This window comes from Mycetomoellerius zeteki, unplaced genomic scaffold (assembly GCF_001594055.1).
Source record: "Mycetomoellerius zeteki isolate Tzet28-1 unplaced genomic scaffold, Tzet1.0 scaffold113, whole genome shotgun sequence".
In the NCBI taxonomy this organism is placed as follows: Eukaryota; Metazoa; Arthropoda; class Insecta; order Hymenoptera; family Formicidae; genus Mycetomoellerius; species Mycetomoellerius zeteki.
In genome coordinates, this window is record NW_017256051.1 from 1,003,227 (window position 1) to 1,017,369 (window position 14,143).

At 35.4% G+C, this 14,143-nt stretch overlaps 1 protein-coding gene and 1 long non-coding RNA gene across 3 annotated transcripts in view; one reads left to right on the forward strand and one right to left on the reverse strand.

Annotated features, from left to right (window-relative positions):
* The window catches only part of pio (zona pellucida domain-containing protein piopio), a 42,367-nt gene extending 34,574 nt beyond the window's left edge, over nucleotides 1-7,793 (forward strand). Inside the window, exons 5-9 of one of the 2 annotated variants that reach the window (XM_018455772.1) lie at nucleotides 5,220-5,387; nucleotides 5,621-5,826; nucleotides 5,969-6,131; nucleotides 6,497-6,679; nucleotides 7,089-7,292. In XM_018455772.1, coding sequence (XP_018311274.1) covers nucleotides 5,220-5,387; nucleotides 5,621-5,826; nucleotides 5,969-6,131; nucleotides 6,497-6,679; nucleotides 7,089-7,292 — 924 coding nt within the window. Of the gene's footprint in view, nucleotides 1-5,219; nucleotides 5,388-5,620; nucleotides 5,827-5,968; nucleotides 6,132-6,496; nucleotides 6,680-7,088 lie in introns of both variants that reach the window. The other variant, XM_018455779.1, reaches the window with a different exon arrangement.
* On the reverse strand, nucleotides 346-11,288 carry LOC108727615 (uncharacterized). The gene is made up of 3 exons (XR_001936855.1): nucleotides 11,172-11,288; nucleotides 1,029-1,031; nucleotides 346-356 (listed from the first exon to the last, which is right to left on the reverse strand). It is a non-coding gene; the product is annotated as an uncharacterized lncRNA (long non-coding RNA).
* Nucleotides 11,289-14,143: the final 2,855 nt, after the last annotated feature.

Genomic DNA, 14,143 nt, shown 5'->3' on the forward strand with positions numbered 1-14,143 from the left:
GGGTTTCTAAGGGAAACGGGAGGGAGATGTGTGAGCGATCAACCAATGCACACCGCAGCTGCAGCCTGCAAACTGCAGTCGAAGTCGAAGTTGCCGCTACCGCTGCCGTTACCGTCTGCTGAACTGACCGGCCGTCGAACCCGAGAATTGCTCCGCGAGAGATGCATCGTAATAAATGCACAAAGTGCCTCGCAGGCAGGGCGAGTCCCGGTGGAGTATACATTTGCATCCATCCTCTGGCGAAATTTCTCTCCCATTCTCTCTCTCTCTCGCACACCCTCCCTCTCTCCTTCTTTTCTTTCTTTTGCCTCCTTGCCTCCTTACCTCTTAAATTCCACTACCGCGGATTCCGGTCTCTCTCCCTGGTATTCGCAATAATTTTTCATTCCGTTTGCATCGACCGTGTGGCATCGACCGCGACTGCAGAAAAACCTGTGATTTTCCAATCACGGGTCCCGTTAGTCGCTTAAGAGGGGATGAATGGCTCTCCTGGTCCGTGGACGGTAGAGACCCTAAGAGGGTCTCTAGTGAACGGAGAGCATTAGCGTGCAGCATGATCCGTCCCCTCGCGTAAATCATAGATCGAATGACAGAAGGCAGAAGATACCGTTTGTACGCATGCAAACATGCATGTCTCGCCTCGCTCCTATCGGTTGCATCGCGTCACGTCGTCGCCGCGTTGCGACACCGAGGAAATTACCTCGGCTAATGAGAAGTTTAACGGCTTCCTGGTTTACATTGATATTAGCGTTAAAATATACATATATTTTTATTGCGTGTCGATGGGATGTTAACATTAAACCGCGGCCGTAAAGTATACACCTTGTGCGTTCGGATCACTATCATTTCGATTGCGATTGCGATTAGCGACGCGCTTATGCTGATTCTACAATGAGTTAACAATCCTAAGTCTTATCGGTGAAGTTTTATCAGTGACCAATAGCCAACTTGTACGACTAACACTGATTGGCCAACTTCACCGATTAAGATTTCCGATTACATACTCATTGTAGAATCAGCATTTGCACTATCTGCACAACGCAGACTGAATTGCCTTGAACTAATACACGGAGAGAATTTTTTCTTAGAGTTTACCCTAAAAATATGGTAGTCGTGGGATAACATTGTATTTCGAAGAATTTTAATGTAAATCTATCTCATTCATTAATAAAACTACTACAATAAAATATAAAATAAATTTGATTAATTTTACTGAAGTGTATGGTAAAAATCTTTAAAATATTATATTGTACCAGAACTTTTCTCTACAATATTTTCAGGGTAAATTTTAAAAGAAATTTTTCTCGGTGTAGTAACGCCAAAGTCCTCTCAACTTTGTCTTTGTACCGAAGCTTTAACAATCTTAAAAACACCAGTGCTTCAGCTGTAACTTCCGTTTTTATATGGTGTGCCATTCTGTTATTTACATTGACAACCTGCTTTTTTGGTTTCACGGCGACAAATTTGACTGGACTCTAATCACTGTATCTATTGATGTAATAAGGGTAATTTTCACGAGCTGCTCAAAAAGAATCGCGTGGTCAAAATTGACGAATGATATTCGTCAATTTTGACCATGTGATCCTTTTTGTCGCTGAAACAGCCGGTTTGAGCGGGTCCTGAAATTCTACCTATAATCATAGTAGAAGCACGCCATACTGTTACGAATGTTCTATTAGCATCGCTGACGTCATGAGAAATGAACGGAATCGTACAGCAAGGCGATGCAACGGACGTAGGACTTCGTCGTGACAGTTCGCTACGTGCATGAATTATAATTAAGGATAATATCCGCAGCTTTCTGGTCAGCGGAATACCTGCATGTAGTTTATAGCGGATGCAAGTGATAAGACGATTATTTAGGGTACGTTTCCACCGAGTCGCGTCGTCCGTCCGCGTCATGAGTTAACCAATCAAAATATCCCATTTTATTGTATCATTTTCCATGCGAATTTTTGCGCACATGATTGGTGACGCAGACGAACGAGGGTGTATATCATTTACCCATATTGCTAATTGGCTAATTTAAAATACAATGATATAACCCCATCGGTAAAGCAGTAAAAAAATACTAGGAACTGGCCGATATGAATGGTACGTGCAATTAAACTGTGTGCCATGGTGTAATAAGAAAGGTGAACCAAAGCATAATGGCGGTGGGCCAAAATCTCGACCAATCAGAGATTGGGCAATTCGTCCGGCGCGAGTTACGAAGCTCATAAAATAAAATAAACTAAACATGAAAAAAAAATTTCTATAAATAACATATTTTCTGAATTATTTTTCTTTTCCTATGCATTTGAGGAAAAAAGGTTTATATATAAGGAAACTTGTAAAGAACTTGCAAAATAATTCTCTTCTATTTTGGCTGTGTTCCAAATTTACTGCCAGCACTGAAAATGCTACAGTTTACGTGCACTATAGATTTTCAGTACTGACAGTCAACTTTGGAACACAGCCCTTGTATAATGCTTACAGCACGACTGACTGCTCCGTCGGCCATTTTGAATCAGACAAATTGCCCAAACTTTGATTGGCTGATATACTCCCCGCTCCTTTTAGTCTACTGCGCATCCACCGGAATGATTCACCTTTCTTATTACACCATAGGCCTGTTCTTTTTGGCTGAACTTTTGCACTATAGTTCATCTTTCTTCCTTTTCTCTCCAGGAGGAAAGTGCACCGCTTTCAACAGACGACGCGACGCGTGATGCGCTCAGTGGAAACGCACCCTTAACATCTTCCCTCAGGCGCCGTTAGTCCTCTTGTTTTGCTCGCCTCTTCCGAGAGTACCTTGGACGTACATACAAATGCGTAATGATATATCGCTGTAATAAAAAGCGCAGAAGAAAAGGATTTTATCATAGCGGAACCATAATTGCTTCCGCATTTTATGCGAAGATCATTAATCTTTTAAGCAATTATTTAATATTATATATAGAATGGAATTTTGAAAATATAGATACACGTATCTTTGAATGAAGTTGAAATAATTTAAGATCAGCGAACCGGTCGCTTTCTTAAGATTATCTTTTTAATCAAATACGCTTGTTACATTACAAAATTATCTCGCATTAAGGCGTCACACTAAATATCACGTACGAGAAACTCACGAGAGCATTAATAATAATGACGAAAAAGTGGTGCTGATGAGTCGGTTGATGAGCCAATTTGCATGAACCTCTTAACTACTACTGTACCCTCTATTTATCCCGGGGGGAGGGAGCAGAGAGCGAATACGTTCGTAATGGACGTGCCTTTCTTTCGAGATCGTCTTTAAGCAGATTCACTCTCGCGTAGATCCCGACCATATAATAACGATTGTGCTGTGCAAGCAAGTGGTACGCTTTAAAGTATCAGACCAACTATAAAAAAATCACCTTTCATGCGGAGAAGAGCCGTAAAATAATTGTATGGCAGCTTGACAAACTAATGACGAAACTTAATCTTCGCGAGGCGTCACGCGATTTTGCAATCCGCTTAATCGTGGTTCCAAGGAGCCGTATCATTTGTAATGAAAAGATGGAGGAAAAATCACTTGTAAAAATATTTCAAATTACCGATAGCGCTTGACCGACATTAATGACAGTGGAGAAGATAATACCCTTTGCTATTCGCGAGAGATAACGACTCATCTGGGATCGTTAAAAAAACCGTTAGCGTTTCACATATGTGGTGATATTTTTTATCCCGTCCTTATTTTGCGCGTAAAAACCTGGAAAGTCGTAAAATTTTCAGTATTTTAACACGCTTCTGCTATTTGCGAAAAAGATCATTCAATGGAGCGGAAAATATCATTTTAACTGTTTGAAAGTGGAGATTTCATCCTTTAAAACGAACTCGGATAAATTGTTTTGAGATCCTTGAAAACTAAGATACAACCTCTCAAAAATCGGTAAAATTTGTAGATTTTAAAATAATTTCCTGTTATTCGTAACGTACATATATAAAAATACAACTTAGAAAGGATCGGTGTGTCTAATGAACCGGAGTTTAATAATCTTTTACGATAACACACCAAGCGATCTGTCGGCGTGGATTGTTAGACAAGCACCGGGTATATCGAGCAGGCAACGACCTCGAGCAGAGCCTAGTGCAATGTTCGACCTCAGCAAGGATACTCGCAATCTGCGGTGCATCGGCCCAAGAGAGCCCGGAGAGACGTCGGATCGCTGACTTTACATTTCACACACCTACCTAACAATGGGCGAACAAGGATCCCAGCAGCTTCATTATGATCGGGGAAGGGGATAATGAGGGGAACGCTGAGGCGGATCTCAGTGTCTTTAGTTATAATCCTGACCGGTCTTTTTTTCCTGTTACGTACCAATAGCAAGACGCTGCCACGCGATACGGACTGATAAAACGAAAACCAACTATGTACTTCAATCTTACCGTGTTCTCTGTCATCCCAGTCGAGTATACGTTAAGTCCACGTTTTTATTTTTTTTTACGCTGGTAAAAGACTCGTTTCTTTGAGCTATCTTCTTCAAATCTCATGCGTGTAAAAATATTTTCTACTTTGAATAATGAGGCTGATAAGTAAATTAAATCATTTCAATTATTGTTTATCTTTCACATTTTACATCTATTTTTCTTATAAATATTGAAAATCTCTGGTTTGTCTGTTTAACAAAAGTATCTCAAGAGAAAATTTAATAAATGTTTAAGCAGAAAAGAATATTGGAACGCGAATCATTGTTCATTTAAAAGCCATTATTTCTGTTAATCTTCAATTTTTTAAGAATTGGTAGTAGTCAGCTTTTCATGCAACATTTGAACTTAATTTAATTTAACAAGCTCATTTTACTCGCGATTTCTAGTCTGATTGCAATAATATTAATAATAAAACTTCTGGACAAATTCTCTCCCTGTTACAAAAGGACTCTCATGTGATCGTCATTCATCTCTTAAAACAATCTTATATACGAACATTTTATTAAATTTTAAATAAATTAGAAAATTATTATTAAATTTTATACCCATTATAGAAATTGCAGATTTTTCTTTTTTTGACGCAATTTTTGTTTTTTCAATAATTGAATACATTCGAAAATAACAGCTGTTTCAACACATTCCCGTAAGATATTCATAAAGAAATAAAGATAATATAACACTGTACTTACGACATTTATCTTCAATTTCTCGAGTTCTAGTGATTGTAACATTTGTGATGAAGTTCAGAACCAATGCTTATGTTTCCGTTACCTTTGTTTCAGGAAAACGGTGGTATCGAATATTTCAACACCATCGTGGTACAGCCACATTTGAAGTTGGTCACGAACCAGGGCAGAGGTTTTCACGTGAGATGCAGATACCAGACACGCGACAAAGTCGTAACGAATGATCAGACTCAAGTCTCCATGATGCAGTCTCTGCCGTTGCAGGTAATAAATCATTTGGCGAGATGAGATATATACACCACTCAATAAAATTAAAGGACCATTATTCCATCTAATTTTTGCATATCTAAAGCCTTTTCCGAGATATAGGGTCTGGGTCAGATTTTAGAAACACTCTGTATAGATATATTTTTCGGATAAATAAACTTTCAAGAAAATTGAAGTAAAGAACTAAATAAGATATCACGTAAAATGTTTAAACTGCGAACTGCCCGCAGGCGACCGCACCGATGCCGGGATGCACGATGAAGATCTTCAGCGGTGATCCAACGCAACATCACGTGGCGGAGAATGTAAAGATTGGCGATCCCTTGACCCTGGTCATTAGCATCGACAAACAAGAGATGTTCGGTTTGAAGATCTCCGATTGTCTGGTACGCGATGGCCTCGGGTGGGGCGAGCAGCGGCTCATAAATGACGAAGGGTAAGTCAACTTATGGCATTGAAGGGATCTTAGATAAGATTTTAATAACAAAGACGAAGATAGTGACGATGAACAAAGCGAATTGATTTTTTTCTGATTTCTTTCTTTCGCGATAGAATCATTCAGTTTGTCTTGTTCACAGTTGTCCGATAGATGGTGAGATAATGGGACAATTCGTCTACAACGAGGATAAATCGGAGGCCAGGGTGAATTTCCAGGCGCACAAATTCCCATATACGGCGAGCGTGTATTATCAATGCAACGTTAGGCTGTGCGTCAAACAAGGCGGAGGATGCAGTAATACGGTATTGCCGTCATTTTGATATATAAGACTAGTTAGCTTGAATATGATATATAAGACTAGACTGCATAATAATAGTCCTCCGCGATGACTGCTAAGTACTACGTTTATAATAATCCTTTAACAATTTTATAATAGCTGAATGTTGGGGAAATGTTCTCGAATTTATGAACGGTTTATCGTTTGAAAATATCAGCATTTACTTCATTGACACGATTATTTGGTTGAATTTAATCACATAGTATGTTATACAAACGCACGCGAGATGTTACGTAATATATGATCCTATGAAAGAAAATACTCGAACTTCACATCAATCGTTCCTCAAAGACTTACCACGAATAGTCATCGTTTATTTTTCGTTTGCAGCCACCGTTGTGTAATTCGATAGTCAGACGACGCAGAGATACCGCTAATGCCCACGAGGTGAAGGGTGTTGAAGATCTGGACGGCACCCCGGCCACAATCGAAGTTTACAGTGGTCTTTACGTCAATGAAGCATCGGACGTTGGTTCCAAGTCAGACTTCTCCAACGACGTCTTTCGTGAAAGGGTAATATGAATTTACTTGATTTCTGCTGCGGAGACAACGTTAACTCGAGAGTAGTCATTCAGTTTTTTTTTTTTTTAAATAAATGATTATATATTTTTCACATTGCAAATAAACATTATTATTATACCTATTATACTATGAATTCACCAGACATGAATATGAAATATATCAATACTAAAATAGTAAAATATATATAAAAATTCTTTAATTTGCGAACAATAGTTTACAATTAATAAAATATTTTGCTGGAGATTTGTCCATCTTCGATTTGCTGCTGGAGATTTATCCATCTTCGATTTTTTGTCGCAAGATCAAATTTAGCTGTCTAAAGACTTGAATAACAGAATTTCTAAATAAAATGGGATTAAATTCGTTTAATTTCATCATTTTCTTGATTTCTCTTTTTTAGGCTCTCGATGACCCGAACACCATTTGCATATCGCAGAGGAGTTTCGCTATTGGGATTGCTGCCGCCGGTCTCATACTCATGCTAGCTGTGGTAGCCGCCATCCTAATACTACTCGCCAAGAGAAGGCACAAGAGCTTGTCCACGACAGGATCGTCCATCTACAGTGGACCGTATACTAACACCGCTTACAGCCACAGTAGCTAAGTCCGCCTACAGTACAGTAACTAAGTTCGACGCGAGATTAAGATAGTCGAGATGTGGTTCTACAGTAAATCAAGTTACCATAGAAATGTCTAATTTTTTAATATAATGAAGTTGAAGTACCGAACTTGACGTGTGCAAAATTCTAGGATAGGAATTATCAATGTGTGAAATAAGAGAGAAAAAGAATGTTGAAAATGTAACTTTTAACGTATAACCTATAAATAGTGCTGGGATTTACTTGCACATTTCGGCCGATTTTCAGCTTAGTTCCTGCCCCTTACTTTACTAACCCGCGCGCAGCCTAAATGCCGATCACCTGAAATTTTCGGCATTTTACTGTAGAACCACCTTAAATTCATTACGTTCATTGATTTTCATTTTGAAATTTACTAAATTCTTTACAATCTTAACGTTTTATATTGAATTTTAATGAAATCTTAACGAATTAATACTAAATATGAGTCAATTGATACGCGGATACCTACAACTCGCTGATTCGCGTAAAGTACACACGAACAGTCTCGTCAATGCGCGTGCCTTAGCGCCATGTCTTCCAATCTCCGATTTCAGTATGCAATTTAGTAATATTTCGTTATTATTTATTACAATTTCAGTAAAAAATTTCTATCAGAGAGTACAGGTATTTAAAAAAAATCTCGCAATTGTTTTATAAGATACTTCAAAACTGTGTGACTTTCAAAGTCGCTATTTTCATTAGTCAATTTGTATTAGTAAATTTTGAAATTCTCACTAGAATCCAAAATCTTCGAAATCTTTAAGAATCTTTGAAGAACCATTTCCAGATAATTTTAATATTTATAAAAAGATAATTATTAAATGTCTATAGACATCATGTGTACTCTGAAAGAGTTATTAAGTAGTAAACTTAAAATCAAGCAGTAACAAAAATAGCCCGCTAATTGATTGCACTTTGTCTAACTAATAACTTGCTAACGAATGTATCAATGGCAGTGGTATAACTTTGAAAGCATAATTAGAAACACATATGTGCGAAGTTTAAAGAAAATTTAATTATAAAAGTAACCAAGATTCAGTATGATGTGTGCATGAGTTGATTATTGTAAATCTCCGATAAAACTGCCAGTATGGTGAATGAATTGTCGCAAAGACGCAAAGCAGTCATAATTTTGGAGCTGTCATAGAAACGAAATTATTAAAATCCGAAATCACGCACTTACCCCATAAATTATTCCGACGTATACGACAATACGATACTCGAATGAGTGTGACGTATGCGAACGCTCAACATAATCAGATTGCAATTCATTTATAACGCTTAAACATTAATGTTAATTAGCCTAATTGAAATGAGACGCTGTTTCAACGTCAGTATATTCCGGATCATTTAGGAGGAATCATAAAGTAAGTGTTTTCTAATGATAAGTGCGCGCTTCAAACGGTTCTAATAAAAAAAAATTCAGCTTCGAATTAAAACGTAAGAAAATTTGAGGCATGCCGGAGGATACCGATGTCGCGACAGCTTGGAGCGTTTAGATATTAATTGACGAAGACAAGGAAGTTTTACTGCTAACGCAGTCGCATAACTGGGTCCAACATGGTGATGGGTACATGACATGTAAAATTTTACATTTAGAGAGAAAGAGAGATTGACACCCAGCGTAACGTAACTGTTATCTCCTCAAGCACTGTATGCTTCCGTGTAAGAACAAGGTGTTGTGGTATAGTAGTTTTCTGGAAATGACAATATATTGTGATGGCTGTTCCGGATGGACTTTGACGTATCGAATAAAACGCAATGCCGATGTTTACACGCTTTATCAGAAGCAGACAAATTAATCTTCGCCGATTTAAAGGCTAATTGATTCTTAGTGATAGATGTTCAAATTCTTTTCTTGAAAGTTTTCAATCATATTATTATTCAAATTGTTTTGAATATCGTTTGAAACTAGAAATTCTTAAGTCATGAATATCTATGTCCTTAAAAACGTTTGAATATTTGAAACATTCGAAAAATGATTGAGGCCCCATCATCGTCTTTTATGTGCTTGCGGGGATAAACACTCTTACGCCAAGTATCGTTATTAAAAGGTGTCTTAAAAGTCGATACAGAGCAGAGTATCGGCCTGTTATAGATTTTAAAGAATGACATGTAGTAAATACGTTTTTCAGTGTTTTCTCAAATCTCTCGAGAGTATCTCGCATGCGTGGATACGGGCCTTCGAATGTTGCGCACGAATTTATGTAACTCAGGGGCGAGATCATCATTTTCTTTCGTACTAAGTACACCAATAGGGTAAACGGTTTCCGGTCCTCCTAGTATTATCCTTTCGAAAAGTGCAATAACTTCGAAGCGTTCCGTGGGTCCCGCGGAATTTCTGTCAAGGATTAGAATTGCCCGGCGAATGGATCATACATGGTTTCTCGCCGCGCTATGGCATTGGTTCATAGTGATCATTGGGGACGAAAATGCCTATATAGTATTTCTTTCTAGCGTTAGAAGGTAACGCGAATCCCGATGCTCCCACAATGTTCCTCTGGACCCTTGTCAAAATCAAAAGAATCTACAACGAATTTGTGTAAATAATAAACATTTAATAAAACTAATAATTGTAAGGTGTTCTCTCAATAGTCCTTCGATCCATACGATCTTTCTGAGCGAGTCTTGTCGTTTAACTCTTCGTTATCACTACGGATCAAAATGATCCATAGTCCGAATTTCTGTATATATAACTTTACGGCATAGCTTCTAAGCTAATCTTAAGCGATATCAAGCAGGAGTTTGAAGTCTCCTCTGTCGATTGAGATAATTAGGCTATTCAAAAACGCAGTACACGTATGTCAGCTGTTTGAAGAGAAAATAATACCTTTTTCACATGTCGAAAAAAATTTTTTTTTAAACGCGCACTACTACATATTGTTATCTGAAAGTACTATATTTTAAGAGTACCATCCTAAAATTTTAACTTAAAAAAAAGTTAAAAAATAAAAAAGTTATGACTACATTTTATGCTACAGTTCTTTGTCTTCAAAAAATTGTTCAACATGTTATTTGGTTCATAACTTTTTTTATTATCATTAATAAAACACATTCTATAATGTTCAAAGTATATTCCATATTTTTAGTATCAGACGAGTAATTTTAGAATGGCAGCATCAATTGGCCAATTTGGCCAATATGATAAGCGTGAAACTTTACAAAAGTGTGACAACGAAGGATTAGATTGCAAGTAGGTACCTTGTTAAAATTTTTTTTTTATAACTTTTCATATAATTTTTCAGAATTTTCATATAAATTTCAGAATTTTTCAGAATTTCTGTATAATTTTATAACTTTTTTAGAAAATTTCTTAATTTCTTTATACATTTTTCAGAAATGCTGAAAAAGTGTGTATCTTTTCTAAAAATTTTCATATATGGAAGATGACCGGAACACTGGAAGCCATAAAAATTTAAACTTAAAAATATTACATTTTATTTACTATTTTATTATTCGTGGAGATATTAAGATGACTCGAAACCAGGGTTGGGAAAGTTACTTTGTAAAAATAATTAGTTACAGAGAATTACAGTTTTTTTCTTTCAAAAGTAACTAGTTACAGTTCCAAGTTACCGAGACTAAAAATTAACTCGTTACAATTACAGTTACTTAAAAGTTACTTTTCAGTTACTTTTCTGTTATCATGATAGAACAATATGAGTGACATCGATATTATTAGGGCTTAAAGAAAAAATAATTTACATTTACAATACAATTTTATTTAAAAATTCTTTTAATTTCGCGAGATAATTCAAATAATGGACGAAATAATAAAATATTCTCTCTGGGCTGCGTTCCAAAACACAGGGTGTGTTCCACTTACGTTTACAAGGTTCGTATCATTTTATCCTTGTTGTTACAGATATTAAACAATGAAATAATACACACGAGCGTTGCGGATGTTAAGTGGAACCCACCCTTAGCGCTACAAATGCTTCAAAGCATTTGATTGACCAATCGAAAGAAAGAATTTTACAAACCGACTAATCGACAAATACTTCGAAGCATTTGTAGCATCAAGTGGACCGTAGCCTTAATCAGTATTCAGATTTTAATCAATCACGTTAAATTGACAAATAAGTTTAAAATGTAAAGTAACTGTAAAAATAACTGTTAAATTAGTTACTAGTTATTGGAAGAAATATAACTAAGTCAAGTTACAGTTATAAATGGAAAAAAGGAACTTTTAATGCCTATATATATAAATTCTAAGCAAAATCGTAAGGCTCGTAACATATTCCTGTAAGATTTGTAAAAATTTTTAAGTATCAGACGAGTTTTAAGTGCTTATATCTTTATACAATATTTTTGCAGACAGCTTCTTACTAGTCATAAAATTTGCAAGAAATCGTAGTTATTTACGAATAATCGTACGTCTTACGATACATACGCATAAAATTAGAATACTAGTCATAAGTTCTTACAAATTTTACGAGAACACATTACGAGTCTTACGATTCTGCTTAGAATTGACCCATAAGTTAAGTTACAGTTACTGAAAAAAAGTAACTGTAACTATAACTTAGTTACAAGTAACTAGTTACTTCCCAACTCTGCTCGAAACATATAATCAAGTTTATTTGGAAGCATATTTAGAAGTCTTAATTCATGTGTAAATTGCAAGTTTCAACGTAGGTAATGAAATTTTATGCATTAAAAATTTTATTTATGCATTAATTTCGGTGCAAGACTTTCATATACCCTTAATAACTCTACTTATTACTTCTCATTCTATAATTTTTGAAGACAGTTTATAAAATCTGAGAAATTCAAGATATTTTTCTAGAAATCTTCATAAATTTAAAATATGACAAATTCTCAAAAATTTGGAGGACATGCAATGTCTCGAGAAAAATGTACCGAAATCTACTAAGTTGGGACGTCCCGAAATGACGTATTACCAAAATTTGAGACGTACGATATTGTTCCGAAAAGTTATTATTGTTCTAAAAATTGTGTCTAACAATAAACTAAAATCAAAATTCAAAAGAAGAGACAATATCCCAGAGAAAAATACAATCATAAGATCAGTAATGTAAATCTTTTCGATATTTTTTCTCGAGGAGGAAAATTTCGAAATTATAAAGAGAAAATATATAAACATACATAATGTAGATGTAGATAATAAAAAAACCTGTGCAGATAACAATCTCAGATATATATATGATATGTTATGTTCTTTAGCACACGCGCAGGATATTTAAAAAAATAAGAAAAATAACATTAGAATTTATAATGACTGCGTTCAACAGGATTTTCTTAACATTCGACTGTGATTAGAATTGCTTAAGGATTAACGCAATTCATCGATTAGTTACAAAGATTTAGAACAAATAAATATTTTGTTTATTTATAAAACTACTAATCTCTGCAGCACAATGTAACTTTTGTATAAATCATATCTTAAATACTAAAAGTACTTGTATTAAAAAATTGAGAATTAATTTCGTCATTATTTTATTAAACATTTCTAGACATTTTCATTAGAGCACAGATAAAAAAATACTAATTCTTGTTGAAATAACTTTCGATCCAGATGGTAAACCGTTGATAAATTTTTGTATTACTTTTAAGGGGATGTTGACGTACGAAATTGTCGATATCACAGGTTAGAAAACGTAGAATAGAAAATCCATTTACATGCTTAAAGTGTACACAGAAATAAATAAAAAATACTTATCTTAATCTTAAAAACGGAATTTTTAAAATATACATATATATATATTAAAATATATTTTGTGACATTGTCTCGGTTTTTAGATTTCGTATAACTTTGCGGGACATTGCATATGTCCACCAAAATATTGAGATGTAGGAATTTTTCTCATCACAATGATTATTCTGGCAAAAATAAAAATTGGAGCGTATAAGTTAAATGTAAGGAGAAAATGATGAAAACGTAAAATGAAACTTTTAGGAAATGTAAATTGGAACTTAAAAGCGTTTTAAGAAGTAAACTTTTCTTCTCGTTCTCTCTCTCTTTCTCTTTCTATGTTTCGCTATATATTCCAATTTACATTTCTAAATTTCAATTATGCTTGTGTCATTTTCGTTTTATATTCAATTTACGCTCCGATCATTATTTTCGTCACGATAAAACAAGGAACGGAAGTGTTTCGAACGTCACAAACAAATAATCAAACGCAAATTATCAAACGCGAGTATCTTCTTTCTTTATTGAATTATATATATAATTCGTTTTTTGAAAATATGATATAATATATATATATATAATATATATATGTATATAGTATAACAAGAAATATAATTAGACTCATATGACTTCTATATCAAATTTCTTTTCGGCTCTCTATGATGTGCATTTCGGATGAGTAATAGCTTTTTATTAACGCCACAGAATTGTCAATTACTCAGCCTTTCCCTTCTCTCGTTGCCCTCTCGTTACTGTAGATTATATTTATACACAGATAATTCAGGTCAATTTTCTTTCCTTTTTCATCAACCACTCTTCCTCAACTTCTCATTATCCTTCCTCTTAACTAGGATTATACGTAGCTCAACGCGTTGCAACTCTCCCCATAGCCGAAAAAAATCGATGGACATGTCCGTTTTCACAGGAGACCCTACTTCGTAATAAATATAAATATATATTTATATTTCTTCCTAAATACTTGTACGAATGCATTATGCTTGTCTGACATCTGGAGAAGTGGCGAGTGACGCAAGTCATCGCTCTTTGTCGCTGTAAAATTAGCAAAACGAGAGAGAACGCGATCACGGTGAGGTGTTGTCTAAGCGCGGAGGCACAGCCACTAATTTATCTTTACAGTACCGATGCGCTATATCGTAATGCGCAAAAAGTAATACATGT